The sequence below is a fragment of the Camelina sativa genome, chromosome 9 (genome assembly GCF_030686135.1).
Source record: "Camelina sativa cultivar CO46 ecotype springtype chromosome 9, ASM3068613v1".
Taxonomy (NCBI): Eukaryota; Viridiplantae; Streptophyta; class Magnoliopsida; order Brassicales; family Brassicaceae; genus Camelina; species Camelina sativa.
Window position 1 is genome coordinate 37,160,328 of NC_141888.1, and position 16,068 is coordinate 37,176,395.

At 39.3% G+C, this 16,068-nt stretch overlaps 4 protein-coding genes and 2 pseudogenes across 6 annotated transcripts; 5 read left to right on the top strand and 1 right to left on the bottom strand.

Moving 5' to 3' along the window:
* Nucleotides 1–20: 20 nt before the first annotated feature.
* LOC104715868 (pentatricopeptide repeat-containing protein At1g77405 pseudogene) lies at nt 21–1,677 on the top strand (annotated as a pseudogene). Its single transcript, XR_015567062.1, has one exon. The product of XR_015567062.1 is annotated as a pentatricopeptide repeat-containing protein At1g77405 pseudogene (transcript).
* Nucleotides 1,623–6,361, bottom strand: LOC104713408 (beta-galactosidase 16). The gene is made up of 19 exons (XM_010430517.3): nt 6,066–6,361; nt 5,515–5,610; nt 5,298–5,410; nt 5,140–5,206; nt 4,947–5,039; nt 4,713–4,856; nt 4,533–4,627; nt 4,333–4,438; nt 4,153–4,237; nt 3,955–4,073; nt 3,707–3,868; nt 3,448–3,629; nt 3,254–3,342; nt 3,054–3,163; nt 2,816–2,920; nt 2,622–2,729; nt 2,395–2,540; nt 1,943–2,306; nt 1,623–1,863 (listed from the first exon to the last, which is right to left on the bottom strand). Exons 1-19 carry the CDS (start codon nt 6,228–6,230, stop codon nt 1,753–1,755), a joined length of 2,460 nt encoding a protein of 819 aa, XP_010428819.2. The 5' UTR covers nt 6,231–6,361; the 3' UTR covers nt 1,623–1,752.
* Nucleotides 5,957–8,688, top strand: LOC104713410 (caffeoylshikimate esterase). Of its 2 annotated transcripts, none has more exons than XR_015567063.1 (8): nt 5,957–7,005; nt 7,082–7,111; nt 7,189–7,318; nt 7,404–7,550; nt 7,635–7,765; nt 7,898–8,072; nt 8,160–8,258; nt 8,346–8,688. XR_015567063.1 is itself a non-coding variant. In XM_010430519.3 (8 exons), the coding sequence occupies exons 1-8, from the start codon at nt 6,748–6,750 to the stop codon at nt 8,562–8,564; spliced, it is 1,152 nt and encodes a 383-aa protein (XP_010428821.1). In that variant the 5' UTR covers nt 5,957–6,747; the 3' UTR covers nt 8,565–8,688. The 2 variants fall into 2 exon arrangements, 1 of the variants encoding a protein (XP_010428821.1); XM_010430519.3 differs by having other exon boundaries at nt 7,935–8,072.
* A 330-nt stretch (nt 8,689–9,018) lies between these two features.
* Nucleotides 9,019–11,086, top strand: LOC104713411 (proteasome subunit beta type-3-B). The gene is made up of 7 exons (XM_010430520.2): nt 9,019–9,154; nt 9,251–9,432; nt 9,555–9,662; nt 9,747–9,836; nt 10,160–10,244; nt 10,584–10,678; nt 10,785–11,086. The coding sequence occupies exons 1-7, from the start codon at nt 9,149–9,151 to the stop codon at nt 10,831–10,833; spliced, it is 615 nt and encodes a 204-aa protein (XP_010428822.1). The 5' UTR covers nt 9,019–9,148; the 3' UTR covers nt 10,834–11,086.
* Nucleotides 11,087–12,513: 1,427 nt separating this feature from the next.
* LOC104713413 (NAC transcription factor 32) lies at nt 12,514–15,496 on the top strand. Its single transcript, XM_010430521.3, has 3 exons — nt 12,514–12,917; nt 13,003–13,277; nt 13,365–15,496. The coding sequence occupies exons 1-3, from the start codon at nt 12,749–12,751 to the stop codon at nt 13,671–13,673; spliced, it is 753 nt and encodes a 250-aa protein (XP_010428823.1). The 5' UTR covers nt 12,514–12,748; the 3' UTR covers nt 13,674–15,496.
* LOC109126261 (uncharacterized) lies at nt 15,109–15,348 on the top strand (annotated as a pseudogene).
* Nucleotides 15,497–16,068: the final 572 nt, after the last annotated feature.

Consider the following 16,068-nt stretch of genomic DNA (forward strand, 5'->3'; position numbering starts at 1 on the left):
TAAAAAAGTGACTGGTCGAATCGGTCAATTTAAAAGTATGAGGCAAAATAGAAATATTTTTAAAAGTTCGGAGATATGTGTTCCTGAGTTGTGTTAATGTAACGAAACTCGAAGTAGCAACCAGGAGGAGACCATGAAACCGTCGCAATGCAACCGCGTTATCGATCAGCTCATCGCCGCCATGATTCAGAACCGTCCGTTCGACGCCGTTCTCGCTTCTTCAACGGTCGCGAATCCATGGTCTCAGCAGCTAGTCTCCGATGTTCTCCGCTCAATCCCAAGATTCTTCTTCATCTCCCCACGATCCATCGGTCGGCAAAAGGGTTTTCGTCACCGGTCACCGTTAAAACAGAGAAACCTCCGTGAAGAATCGCAACGACGCCGTTCCGAAGTCCTTGTTCTAGGTCCCGCCGCGTATATGGATCCTAAGAAAGTTTCACTCGGGTTGCAGAAAGCTATGGAGTTCTTCTTTTGGATCGAAACCCATTTCGGGTTTGATCATAATGAGGTCACTTGTAGAGATATGGCTTGTCTATTAGCTAAAGGCAATGACTTTACTGGTCTCTGGGATTTTCTCCGGCAAGTTTCTAGAAGAGAGAACGGGAAAAATGTGGTTACCACAGCGTCTGTAACGTGTTTGATGAAATGCCTAGGAGAAGAAGGTTTTGTGAAAGAGTCGTTAGCTACGTTTTATAGGATGAAGGAGTATCATTGCAAACCTGATGTTTATGCTTACAATACAATCATCAATGCTCTTTGTTGAGTTGGGAATTTCAAAAAAGCTCGATTTCTGTTGGATCAGATGCAATTACCTGGTTTTAGATACCCACCAGACATCTATACTTACACCATTTTGATTAGCTCATACTGTAGATATGGAATGCAGACCGGGTGTAGAAAGGCTATAAGGAGAAGGATGTGGGAAGCTAATCGAATGTTTAGGGAAATGTTGTTCAGAGGGTTTGTACCTGATGTGGTGACTTACAATTGCTTGATCGATGGATGTTGCAAAACGAATCGTATTGGTAGGGCTTTGGAGCTGTTTGAAGATATGAAGAAGAGAGGATGTGTTCCGAACCAGGTGACTTATAATTCTTTTATAAGGTATTATAGTGTTACTAATGAGATAGAACGTGCAATTGAGATGATGAGGACAATGAAGAAGATGGGTCATGGTGTACCTGGTTCAAGTACGTACACGCCGCTAATACACGCTCTTGTTGAGACCAGGAGAGCGGCCGAGGCTCGGGATTTGGTGGTGGAGATGGTGGAGGCCGGGTTGGTTCCAAGAGAGTATACATATAAGTTGGTGTTGGATGCTCTGTCTTCAGAAGGAATGGCGGGAACTCTTGATGAGGAGCTGCATAAGAGAATGAGAGAAGGAATAGAAGAGAGATATAGAAGAGTCATGAGGATCAAACCGATTATGGCTCGAAAAGAGATTGTCGGAAAACCGGGGTTTCACGAGACTGAAGTTTATGAAAATTCTGCGGTGGAGGAAATCCGACAGATAGAATGATTCCTGCTCAAAATTTTCATGGCTTTCATGATGCATTAGATAGTTTGATTGAAACACTAATTGTAGACCTAGTTTAAGCCTTAGCCACCGGAAGATCTAATCATTATGTAACTCAAACCTTGTATTGTGCTTTTGTAATTTCATTAATACCTTTGTTATTTGGTCACAATAAGAAAGAGAAAGAGAAAGAGAAGAAAAAAAGTAAGAGAAAACTAATCTAAAGAATTGGACTCTCATGAGCATTGAGCATGAACCAGCAGGGATTTAACAGCTTGTGGACATGAATCTCCTCCAAATGTTTTGCTCCATACTGGAACAGAACACTTACTCTTGTTCAGACAAGCCTACATACATTCACAAGAAAATCTTATTTGAGCTTTATGATATCAGGAAGGCAGAATTCACAGGGACAATAGTAGCTACCTTCTGTATAACTGCCAACGATTTGGGTGAGTGACAGCTTCCAACGGAATAGCTCCAACAATTTCCATTTGGAGTACCAAAGCTTGCAAACATTACCTTAGAAATTTTCCTGCCATTAGGACACTGGAGCTGAACCTTAGGCCTCTTATCATACTGGTGTTTTAGATGTCTCTGTTTTTTCCGGTTGTGGCCTTTTCTTCTCTGAGAAATCACAGGAGAAGGATGTGAACTGGAGACATGACCACAGACTTCGGTGACTGATACTGTGTCTATAGTTACACCAAGAGGATTCCCTTCTCTTTCTTCTTCCAAAATGACTAGTAAGTTACTACTGGGTTTAAGAAAAGATCGCGGTATATGGTACCTAAAAAGAGGAAACATGGCTTCAAAGAGTAACATTTGATTCATTACCAAGATAATTCAAATAGGAGAGTGAACAGATATCTTCCTACCATATCTGAGAAGGGTTCCCTTTGGAAGTATGAAAGGAGACCCAGTACCGACCAATACTCTGACCATTCACCCAAGCTTCTCCTTTTCCCATTGATCCTAAGTTCAAGGCCACCGGATCGGTCCCATCTGGTGTGTCAAATGACGCCTATAGAAATAAAATATCTCAGAGAATGAAGTTTTGAGTAATATATTGAATTAGTACTATTTTACTATTCTGTTGTTCTACCTTGTACCAAGTTAGAGGCTGACTTTTGGAGTCTCTGTACTTCCTCCACTGAACTTTTGCCGCCCCATTTTCTGTGTAAACATGAAATTTCTCCCCTTGCAGCCCAACCTCCACAACGATATGGAGCCAGTATCAGTTAACATGAAGGAGATAATTAAGTTCTGTTGAAGAGTAAAACTCAGAAATTTTTTTACCTGATATCCCCAACTATAGTTGTTGAAGTACAGTGAATGTTTTCCATTCCAAATCTTTACGCTCCGTGATCCAACGACTCTCCTTTCTAAATGTGCCCCTGAGTTCTGTGTTCCAAAGAGAGACGGCGTCAGAAACAATGTACTCCATATGGTTTTTGATATTTGCTACAAATACTGATCTAGAAGTACTCTGTTTGGAGCAAATTGAAGAAGTTCAGAAGAAAAGATTGGGGCTCACCGGTAACCCTACCATTACGCTGAGTAATGCGATGTTATTTGTGCCATTATTCAATGACACATTTTTCTCTAGCAAAAATCTATGCGCTTTGAAAGTTCCGTGCATAGAACCTACAGAGAACTCAAACTTAGAAGCATTTAACTTTTATGATGCCATAAAACCTTTAACTTTGAGTAGGATTCAACGGTAAAAAGGCATACCTATGAACTTCCCATTAACAAAGCCGTGTAAAACATGTCCAAGATGATTGACTTTAAGAACTGATTGAGCTCCTTCAGGTTGCTGAAACCTTTATTCCCAAAGAAACATTATAACTTAGAATATCCAACACAGAATATACTACTTATCTATCTTGACTAATGCTGTATATCTTACGGGATATAATTGGCTTTACCTAGTTGTTTGCCACAGATAGTCGGAGGTATCCTGTGTTGTATTCATGTGCTCAAGCAAAGACTCTGACCGTATTGACGTTTCACTGAAACTTGGGACAGTTTCTGTAAACTCCTCCCACATGTGAGGAGAAGACAACTTTTGTCTTGGTTCCCTTGTTCTGGTGCTGTATTGCGCATTGACCTATCCACACCACAAAATACAAATGAATGCATCACAAGAAATCTGCATTTATAATAAATCTTGACGTATGAGCTTACCTTGGCAGTGTTGAAGGCTACATTCTTGCAGTCTTGCAAGACACTTATAGATTTTGGAGACAAGAGATATGAAGAATTACGAAACTGCACAGTAGCCTCACAGTCGTCTTGATTCACAAGTAAGGCAGCGCATAGGTTTGCCTTCTTCCCAAACACAAAGGCCTTTTAAATAAGACATAAAGATCACTATTCCAATATTCTTCATGATATCAAACAGGAGAAGATACAGTTGGTTGGAATGTACTTACAGTTTGTAGCTTTCCCAATGATATTGTAGTTTGCAGTCCAGAAAGTAGAGGCTTTTCACACAACTTAACTGCAGCATGTAATTCCTTTAGGTGTCCCCATTTTGGTTGCCTAAGTAATCCTGCAGCATGTAATTCCTTTAGGTGTCACCAACCATGTATGTTTTACTTTCATCAAGTGTGAATGGCTTGAAAAATTACCATATTCATCAAGTGGAGCCTGATCATAATAACTGGTGATCACAAACTGTGAAGCGTTTCTCCCGAAGTTTGTTCCTCCATGATACTAGAATAAGATGTAGTGTCAAATCAGTATTACTCTTGCTTCTATTATACAGTAGAGACTTTTAAAAGAAAAATAGAGCAAGACTGGAAAAGTACCGTGTAGTAGTTTACAAAACTTCCGTTCTTAGCTATGAATAGAGCGACCTGAAATGCTATATCCTCAGCTGACCTTATCAGTGGTTCATCGCCATATGTTTGATAACTATGTAAAGGAAAGGGGGCAGCTGAAAGTTAATTACATATTTGGGAACTGGAAAGCAAACAGCAATGTCGTGAATTCGAAAAGGAGACCATACAAACTCGTCCAGTTCTCAGTCCAGATTGCAGGTTTGTTTGGTGAATTGGGTCCTTGGAATGTTTCTCCACATTTCCTCCCATTGCAAGCATTAATCTGATGCAACATAGAAACCATAAGATAGCAAAAAAAATGGCAGATAATGAGCCAAAATGCAGAACAAACGTATAAACAAACTAACCACAGGGTCAGGGGCATCATCTTGCTTGCACATGACCCATGGCACTCCTGTCTCAAGCTCCACAGCCATTTCTGCTGCCCATTTGACATATGATTTCCCATCTTGTCGAAAAGCTCTAGCTATCATCCCATACTCGTTCTCAATCTGTTTTTTGCATACATAACTCTGAGATTACAGGAAAACAAACAAATTCGAAGGAAACATAAATGAAAAACAAACAACAAAATGTAAAACCTGCGAGAGTATGATTGGTCCTCCTTGAGAAGCATACAACTTCTCCGATTTCATCAGCTTAACAATCATTTGTGCATATCTCTTCATGTGATACTGCAAATAAAAATGTCATCTTCTTTAAAAAAAAACATGGAAGTGTTATGTATGTACTATGTATTGAAGCCATATTTGAGTTCAGCAAAAATATGAATACCTTGAATGGCTCATTATCTGTTCTAAAGACAATCCCTTTGACATTATGCAACCAGAAAGGCAAACCCCTGCAAAATGTGTATTATAAAAACCTAAACATTCCACGAAACCAAAAGACATATGGATGAACGAGATCTAATAATGGCCAAAAGAATATACCCATAAGACCATTCACCCTGGATAAAAGGTCCAATCCGAAGACAGACATATAAGCCGTGCGCTTGTATTTCCTTGATGAACTTCACGATATCACGTCGTCCACTGAAATCGAACTGCAGACATGATCACAATATAACATCAATCGCATAATACCTTCATTAATTAGTCTTATCTCTAAATATATGCTGTAGAGTAGAGAGAGGAGAGAGTGACGAACCTGTCCTTGTTGCGGCTCGTGAATGTTCCAGAACACATAAGTGTCTATTACATCTAATCCTCCTGATTTTGCCTTTTCTATCAAAGACGGCCACATCTGCAAGTTCCGAGACTTCCATTAATACTTTGCCGACGAAGAAGATGAAGAAGAAGAACTTTAATTGGAGATTAGATCAGAAAAGAGATGAAGAGAGATGCCGCCAAAAGCATCAAGGCATAGACGATTTAATTGGAGATTTTAATAACTTCAGAATGTTTGGGGTCGAATAAGAATATATCAGAAAATAAGAGTACTCAATATCGAAAATTAAACAAAGTTATAAACGGCCTAGTCGAGATAAATTGGAAAAGACGATCTTATCCTCTTTCTCTCTCTCTCTCTCTCTCTCTCTCTCTGCTCTAACGGCTCACGTATTTCGTCTTCGACACCTGCCGCAGACTATAGTGTGTGCTAATTCACGTGACTGATCGGCGTGAATTCGCCGGGAATTGAAGAAGTAAAACTTCGACGACGTTACAAAACCGATACAAAGTTGGAGACGGCGAGAATACCTGAGGAGTGCTGCGAGTATAATGGATGGAGCCGGAGAAAAGGATCTTATGTTTGCCGTCGATGATCAGCGATCGCCCGTCGTAGGTTACGTTCGCGGCGTCTCCGGCTACTATAACCGCCACGATGAGAATGAACAAAACTAGCGAATACTGAGAAATCGTCATTTCTTATGTAAAAAGAAAATACTGACGTTTGACCTTGATGATTCTACAGAGTTTTTATAGTACTGACACTGCAGCAGATGAGCAGAGAGTCACAATATATAGGCTCTTTAATCTTTTTCCTTTTAAATCCCTATTTTACATGACGACAGTTATTGGGTAAATATGGTAAAATCAAAAACAAAAATAGGACGTGTGATCTAGAAAGCCCAAGAATACCGAGGCCCATCAATAAGCTGGAGCAAAAACCAAGAACCGGGTTTTTTGTATTTACCGCATATAGAGCCGGTTTGACTGATTTCGGGTCACGGTCGAACCGGTTGACGTCGATCAGTCAATCTGGTACTAGTTGAATTGAATGAAGAAGAAGACTGAAGACAGAAGAAGAAAGAGTCGTCGCCTCGTCGTGACGTCGTCGTCGCCAAACGCGTATAACCGCACGTGTTGCACGTGAGAAATTTCCCGCACAAAAATCATACTCTTTTCGTCTTCTTCCCCAAATTGGGGATTGATTGAATCCATGGATCGTGTTTTAACTTCCCGTTTTGATACTGCCTCCTCTACTCTCTCCTCTTTCCGATTCCGACATAGGAGTTCTTTAGCCATCACTCGACGGTTAGCGCCGGCGATTGTTTGCGCGAAACGATCTCCCATCGATGGAGTAAGCGACGAGCTGAATCTGATCGCTTCACAGAACTTAGATCAAGCTCCAGCACGAAGACTAGCCCGTTCTGCTTTCATTGACTTTCAGCTTCAGCTCGATCACTGCTTGTTTAAGGTTGCATTTGACTCTTTAATTTTTACAATCTAAACATAATCTCCTCTCTAATCAATCTGGATCTGGTGACCAACAGGAAGCTCCGATTGGGATCAGAACAGAGGAGGTAAGCGCAGTGATTTTTTTGTTTATTTACCGAAGGACATGCAAAGTCAAAATCTTTCTTTGGTGTATAAATGATAGTGGTATGAGAGAAATTGGAAAGGGGAAGAAATTTTCTGCAAGAGTTGGTTACCCAAATCTGGCGACGAAATCAAAGCTTCGGTGTGTTTCTGTCATGGCTATGGAAGCACTTGCACTTTCTTCTTTGATGGTTCGTTTGATATCTCTTACTTATATATCATTAGTTGAAAGGCTCAAGGTCAGGTATTTTGATTATGGTTTTTTTTTTGGAACAGGTATAGCTAAGCAAATAGCAGGTTCAGGTTATGGAGTTTATGCTGTAGACCATCCTGGTTTTGGTCTCTCAGATGGTTTACATGGTCACATTCCAAGTTTTGATGACTTAGCTGGAAATTGTATTGAACAGTTCTCCAAAATGAAAGGTATTGTACCTGTGTTATTGCTTTTGTGTCGGATCTTGCTTTTTTTTTTTTTTTTGGTTTTACTTTAGTTTGTTTGATTCTTAGGGAGACCTGAATTGAGAAACTTGCCTCGGTTCCTGCTTGGACAGTCAATGGGAGGAGCTGTTGCCTTGAAAATTCATCTGAAAGAACCTCAAGCCTGGGATGGTCTTATCCTTGTTGCTCCTATGTGTAAAGTAAATCCAATCCCTGCATAACCTTCTTAAAGTATCTTATGTTTGCCTCTAGTGCTAGGATGTAATTGAGTTCTGGAGAGTTTGTTACTGAAATCAACTAATAGAGTATATTCACATATTGCATCTGGTTAGGTCATGTTTGAAATACCTGACCTTAAGTTGTCTCAAGATTTCAGAAGATGTAAAACCTTCCCCGCTAGTCTTGAAGACGTTGATCTTGATGTCGACACTATTTCCCAAAGCAAAGCTCTTTCCAAAGAAAGACTTGAGCGAGCTGTTCTTCAGAGACCCGAGTAAACGAAAATTGGTACTTTCTCTTAGATTTTCAATGGAACACTTTCTGAAGCATTTCTGCTGACTTCCTCGTTGATGTTTTTGTTCTCTGTGAATCAAGTGCGAATACGATGTGATTTGCTACGATGATCAAACGCGTTTGAAAACCGCTGTTGAACTTCTGAATGCTACAAGAGACATTGAGATGCACGTTGACAAGGTTAGTGTGTGAAACCAAAAAAATAAAGTAAAGGTCTTATCACAGACAGGCGCATCTCTAATAACTTATGTCTTTTCTATGTTGCAGGTCTCGTTGCCACTGTTGATACTTCATGGAGACGCTGATAAAGTCACAGATCCCACAGTGAGCAAATTCCTTCACGACAATGCAATCAGCCAAGACAAGACTCTAAAACTCTATCCAGGTGGCTACCATTGCATTCTAGAAGGTGATACAGACGAAAATATTTTCACCGTAATCAACGACATAGTTGCTTGGCTCGATGCCCGCGTTGCTCCAAAGTAAAGTTAGATATTATATCTTCCACAATCCTGTATTTATATAACTGTCTTCTGAAAACTGTAGAGTCTCTGCGATTAATAACATACGGAAAAAAATAAAAGTCTGTGGCTAATAGTGTTTGGGAGCACATAACTGATGATTCTCTCATTTAAACGATGTCGCTCACAGAGATCCTTAAGAGTTCTGAACCTGAAAACTTAAATTGTGCTATTTGCACGATGACATTCCTACTACCGTGAGAGCAGATCGTTGCACCTTCACTGTCTAAAGAAGAGGGTTTGAGGATACTCAACCACTTTTGGAATTTTAGATATTGAGAGAAATAAAAGAAAAATATGGTTTTGTTTCTCTTATTAATGGGCCTCTCTATTATTAGGCTCCAAAATAACTTGTAGGCTTTTGTATTTGGAAGCCCAATAATAGAGAGGCCCATTAATAAGAGAAACAAAAACGAAACAAAATCTCTAGATTTTCGTCCAAGCCAACACCGTCGACTTTACTAAATTAGCTCCGTTCTTAGCTCAGATTTCTTCTCCGTTAGGAAAACATCCCAAAGTTTCACTCTGTAACAAACCCTAATTTTTCCGATGTCGGTAAGTGTTCTCCTTCCCGAATTCGTCTTTCAATTTTCGATACTTTTGTTTGATTTTGCGCAATGATTGATACTGAACAATAGATTGGTGATACAGATCTTCGAGTACAATGGAAGTGCCGTCGTAGCTATGGTTGGGAAGAACTGTTTCGCTATAGCTAGTGATCGAAGACTTGGTGTGCAACTACAGACCATAGCTACCGATTTTCAGAGAATCTCCAAGATCCACGATCATCTCTTCATCGGACTTTCCGGTCTCGCTACCGATGTCCAGACATTGTAACCTCTTTTCACTATTCCATCTTCATATATCTCTTCCTCTTCCCAGAATTTTAGGTGAATTACGATGTTTAGGGCTTTGTTTTTTTTTTGTTTGTTGTTTGTATTTGGGAATGCTGAAGGTACCAGCGACTTGTATTTCGACATAAGCTATATCAGCTTAGGGAAGAAAGAGACATGAAGCCAGAAACTTTTGCTAGTCTTGTATCTGCCATTCTTTATGAGAAAAGGTTAGTGAAATGTCTTCTCCCAGTTGTACTTAGTTCCTAGTTAACCTTGATCAAGCTGATTCCTTTTTAAATTCTTCACTTCAGATTTGGTCCTTACTTGTGCCAACCTGTGATTGCTGGCTTGGGAGACGATAACAAACCTTTCATCTGCACTATGGATTCAATTGGAGCCAAGTATGCTCACTTGACACTTCCTTACTTTGCTGAGTTTCCTATGGTATTTAATGTCATTTAGTTTAATTAGTCAGTGAGTGTAATCCTGAAACTTGCTAGGTGAACTAGAAGGGTCTTCCATTGGTATATTGGTTTTAGTTGGAATATTGTTCTGGTCGTTTTTCCATCCAAGGCAGTGTATGTATGTCATATGAGTGGACTTATTTTACATGTCTTGAGCTGTTTCAGATTTGATTTCTGCTATAGTTGAGAGTTTACTGAACATGATAGCTGCAAATTTGCAATCGCCTGCATGCCTTGATAGTTATCTTCTCTAAATGCAGGGAGTTAGCAAAAGATTTTGTTGTCTCTGGAACTGCTTCAGAATCGCTATATGGTGCCTGTGAAGCCATGTTCAAACCAGATATGGTATGTGCTGTAACAGAATAACTACTTCTTTGTTATTACTAGATCACTAGAACACTTAGTAAAACCCTTCTTGTGTAAGAATTCTATTGTAGAATCTAGATTTGGTAGGAAAATTTGTGTGCATATTGCTGGTTATAGATGACAGAACTCCAATAGATTGCCCTTCGATATCTTCATTGGGCTTAGGAAGGAGGTGATCCAAATTCACTCGTGTTTGAGTTATACTGCTCTGACTTTCCTGCTATTATTTAAATGGCATCTTTCTAAGAAGTGCATTGTAACAGAGTTGATTAAATTCAAAAGCATATCATAACTCGAGTCAAATAAATTGATTTTCAGGAAGCTGAGGAATTGTTTGAGACAATTTCACAAGCACTTCTCTCTTCAGTTGACCGTGATTGTCTGAGTGGATGGGGAGGACATGTCTACGTTGTGTAAGTTTTGTTCTCCTATGTTGTCTTCCTGTTTTCACATCTACACTTGCTTCTAGGGGAATGTATCATATAAATAGTAACATATTTTAATGGTGATGTTATTCAGAACACCAAATGAGATCAAGGAGAAAATTCTCAAGGGAAGGATGGATTGATCTGAAATCACATATCTACCTTCGTCCCAAGTTCAGTTTTACCCCTTTATTTGGTTCAGTAGAAGAACTCTCTCATCTCATAGTAACTCTGTCTTCGCTGAGACTGCATATTTTGGGTTCCTTCTTTTGGATGTTTAATATGCAATTCATAGAGTTAGAAGAAAATGAAGATTAACACTTGTTGTCTTGTTCCGGATACTCGACCACGCAATGTACCTTGTTTCGGGTTATAATGTGTACCAAGTGTTCCAGATTTCTGGTTTGTCTCTGTCTTTGGTAAGGTTGGTACTACCTCATGAATCAAATCATCTTTAGTCTCTGATACATTTCCGACGACAAATTTGGGTGCTTTTGAAATTCTAACATTAAAAACTTTTTGTTGCTAATCATTTTAGATTAACATGTCACCGAGATCTATTGATAAACCAGCAACTAGCAACTGCCAATAAAACATGATTTTGTTATCTATACAAAAACTACGAAATAAACATGATTTGATTATACAACTAGAAACGAATCAGACCGATACTACAAATAGCAAGTCAGCAACAAGTCTACAAATTAAACATTAAAATATGCCCCGGAAGAAGATTTGATTGTTGATCATTTGCAACGGCAAAACAAACAAAAGCATCAATTAACACCGACGATGGTTTATCACATCGTGAATAAGTAAGTCGCGTGTCCTGGTCCTGTGTATGGCATTAGATTGAGCCAGAGCGGCTAAATACGCATGGCAAACGCGTGAAAATATATGCAATACGATGATTTATTAGAAAGCACACGTACGTGGCATGTGCATCAGTTCTGGTGGTTACACGAATATAAAGTAAATCCTGCCGACATGATTTTCCTCTCGGTGGGTGTTCGTTCTTATGTGTGTTCCGGCAATCATGAGCGATGATCGTAAATTCATGCATCTCATCATTTAATTATATAATTCGATGGACCATACACTTCCTGTGACGTGTCTACGCCTTCGGCCACTTTTGAGCTTTTTTATCAAATTCAACCCACCAAAATGAAAAGCGGCAGAACTAACAATGCGGCTCCAGGTGGCAAAGATCCAAGCGTTTATCTATTATTTAGGTGGCACAGGCGGCTCGAGATGACGTTATATTGTGGACTCCATTGAAGACAATGACAGAGTTAAGTGGCATTAGCATAAGTTGATAACTATGAGATGCTTTTCTAAAAAAAGAAAAATCAACAGCTGCGATTCTTCTTTTAGTGTACGCTAAATCCTCGTCCTATGCGTGCTAATAAAGAACGAAACTAAATTTATCTATTGTTAAAATAATGTTATAGAACGATAGAAGTTACTTAAATTCCACAATTATGAAAAGCAAGAACTTTAGTATTGATCTCAAATGGAATAAGAGAATCATTACTTTTTAATTACGGCGGATATATATAATGTACGCTAAAGTGTGATAATACAAAAAACTTAAATATAAAGATCGAAAAGAACAATAGAAAAGCCTTGAAACCTCATAAAAAATCAATGAAGGATGGGATACGGTCAACGTTGAGTCTCATTTGGGAAAGTACACGCGTGAGATGGAACGTGTCGATTTCCCAAAATTGACATGCCTTTCGGACCGCTACACTCCAAATAGTCTGACGTAAGCAATGACAAAACCTGCCTACATTACAAATCGCCACGTGTCGTCCCTCTCCATCTACTTACTTCAAAAATGAATCCTCCACTATTCACATTTTTTTCTAATTTTGTTTTAGAGATTCCATTCCCAAACAACACAACACTAATGCGTCTAGCCGCCACGTGTCCACCTCGTTCGTCTTATATAGTCATCCCTCTTCTTTTGCTTGAGAAGTTTCAAACATCTTCTTTCTGGTTTCTTTTATGCTATAAACCAGGAAAACAAAAAAGCAAGGGGGAAAACGGTTAATTATGATGAAACTTGGGGCCGATTTGCAATTTCCGCCTGGATTTAGATTTCATCCGACGGATGAAGAGCTTGTACTCATGTATCTTTGCCGTAAATGCGCGTCGCAGCCGATTCCTGCACCGATCATCACCGAACTCGATTTGTACAGATATGATCCTTGGGACCTTCCCGGTACGTTTTTTTCTCTAGTCTTTTGAATCACACTATACAATTAACCGGTTTAATAATTTGACAAACCGAGTTTCAATTTAAACAGACATGGCTTTGTACGGTGAAAAGGAGTGGTATTTTTTCTCACCGAGAGATCGAAAGTATCCCAACGGTTCGAGACCAAACCGTGCAGCTGGTACTGGCTATTGGAAAGCTACCGGTGCTGATAAACCGATAGGTCGTCCTAAACCGGTCGGTATCAAGAAGGCTCTAGTCTTCTACTCCGGAAAACCTCCGAACGGAGAGAAAACCAACTGGATTATGCACGAATACCGGCTCGCTGACGTTGACCGGTCGGTTCGCAAGAAAAACAGTCTAAGGGTGAGTGAATTTGTTTGGTTTTGATCTGAATTTATGATATTGAACCGGGTTTAGCTAACCGGATGTGTTTTGTTTTTGATTTTTCAGCTGGACGATTGGGTATTGTGTCGTATATATAACAAGAAAGGTGTCATCGAGAAGAGACAGACCGGTATCGTGAACGACACGTGTTCACCGGAATCTGTGGCGAGATTGGTCGCCGGCTCGGAATCGGAGCAAGTGGTGTCGCCGGAATTCACGTACAGTAACGGTCGGTCGAGTAATCCCCTTGATTTTCCGTTTAATTACGTAGATGCCATAGCCGATAACGAGATTGTCTCACGGCTATTGGGCGGCGGGAATCAGATGTGGTCGACGTTTGATCCACTTGTGGTTCGGCAGCAGAGAACTTTCTAAAGTTTGTCCACCCACCACGTGCGATAATAGTTTAGTGGAAACTGGAAACTAACTGACACGTGCGGTTAGGTGGTTTGAAAAGTTGCTAGCTGAGCCAGAAGGGTAGTAACGAGGTTGGGCTTTTCAGCTACAAATTGGGCCTTGGCTTTTTGTTTCTCTCCTCTGTTAGTACGAGCTACTGTGTTGTGTATTATTGCTCCACAAAGCAATATTATCCAACTGTTCTGGAATAAGAAAAATTACAAATTCATTCTTAAAATCATTCTGTTATATAGTATAATTTTTCTACCGGAAACTACAGTCTAGTGTATGCATATATAAGAAAAAAAAATATGCATACACTATATGTTTTGGAAGATAGATAACGAGTGTTGGGAGGAGGAGAATAGCCGAAGGGAAGCTCGAGATCCGATTAATACAGACTGAGTCGTATTGGAAAATTGTCGGTAATGGTAGGGTCTGACAGATAACAGTCTTATCGTTGCAACTTGCATCTATACAAATCTCACTGTTCGCTATAATTTATTTTTGTTTTTGTCTTTTGTATATATTTTTAAATATATATACATTAGATTTTGAATAATTCAGAATAAACTACTGAAGGGTTATATTTAATGCGACCTATAATTTATGTACTGGGCTCCCGAGACGAGAGTTCGCCCTAGCCGCCGAGGAAGCTAAATTCTGATCTCCGCCTACCTTCTCCGGTATCTGGCGCTCCTCGCCGGTGCCGTGAGAAGGGCCCCTTTGTTCTTATGCTTAGCCTTGTTTTTTGTTTCCGATTCAGCTAGATCTAGTTGGTTGGGTGAAGAAGTTGGCTTGTCTGATTCTTCTTTGATCTGTTAGATTTGGTAATCGGGTTAGTTTATTAATTTGCTGGGTTAGTTTTGTTAAGTCTTGGGTGCAGAGGTTTGGTCCATCGTTTGTGAATTCGTTTGGTTTGATTCGAGGTTTGTTATTGAGTGTCGCGGATGCGGTCGGAGTTGCTGTGCTCATCGTTCTAAGCCGTCAGTGTGTAGAGGTTGTTGGATTCTAGCTCATGTCCGTCCAGCCTGTGCACCTCCTTACGCTCTTGTCTCCTCATCTCAACCATCGAATTCTTTGGGTTGTTTCCTTTCTAAGCAGAAGTTTCGTTTTGGTTGTATGTTGCAATAGTCCTCTTAGTTCGCAGTTTTTTCTTCTCCTTGGTGATGCTCGCTGTGTTTGATAACTGCCTTGATTAGTCGTTCTCGGTTGTAAGATTGATGTTAATTGGGGGGTTAAGCCTCTCTCCTTGTCTCCGCTTCCTGTTCTGTTTAGATAGGATTGCGTTTTGAAGGGCTCTAACTAGACGTTAATGGGTAATTGGTGCTTTGGTCACCGTCGTCGTATCTGGAAGTGTGTTCTTTGTGACAGCACGAGGTTCTCTTAACTCAGTTGTCTTGCTTGCCGGATTATGAAGTCCTTGGTTCTTGGTTCCGAGAGATCAGCTCTCTTTGTGATAGGAGGTGGTTGATGTTACTTTTGGGTTGGCCGTGGGCACTCTTAGTAAATCTCAGTCGCAGGTGTTTCAGAAGAAGAGGTTCTTTGCTTCTTGGTTCTATTGCTTCTCTTAAGATTTTAGCTTAGTTCCTTCCGTTCTTAGTAAAGGTTTTGTTCTCTTGCGATTTAGGTTTAAATCTTCTGTTTTGTTGTATTGTCTTTAGTTTCCCTTGTTTGGGCTTACTTTCCGGAGAAAACTCTTTTTCTGCCGGCCTTAGACTCTGGGGACATAAACTTCGTCCGCCGGCTTATGGTTGTATTTCATCTTTCAATAATAAAAAATTCTGATGACAAAAAAAAAATATACATTAGATTTTGACACGAGTTTTCTAATCCGGTTGAATTGTTTATTGGAGTCGAAGGTCGAATACTACAACATCAACAGTATCACTATCATCAACCGGAAACGATCCACGACTGAAATCGTGAATATTATTTTACTAAGTAACAACCTGCACATAGTGCGGTATAAAATAATTATTAAATTTTTTTACTGTAATTTTTATTTATAAAATCTATAATATTTATCGGTAATTAGAATCTAAAATTCGATTGTATAGTATATATATATATATATATATATAAACATATATATAAATTTTGTATAATAATTAAAATTTAACTTTTGAGAATTATTATAATATTAATCTTGTATTATTATATTATATGAACAAAGAGTTTTTAAAATTCATTTTAAAGATTTTATGAAAATGTAATTAAAGGATATAATTAAGTTAAAAAGAGAATATAAGAATTTAATTTTGGATGTTAATTATATTTTTGGAAAACTAATGTAAATATTATTAAAAACTAACAACAAATAAAGGAAATAGTGTTTGAAGTTCTGTGAATGCGACATATCAGCATTTTGTGT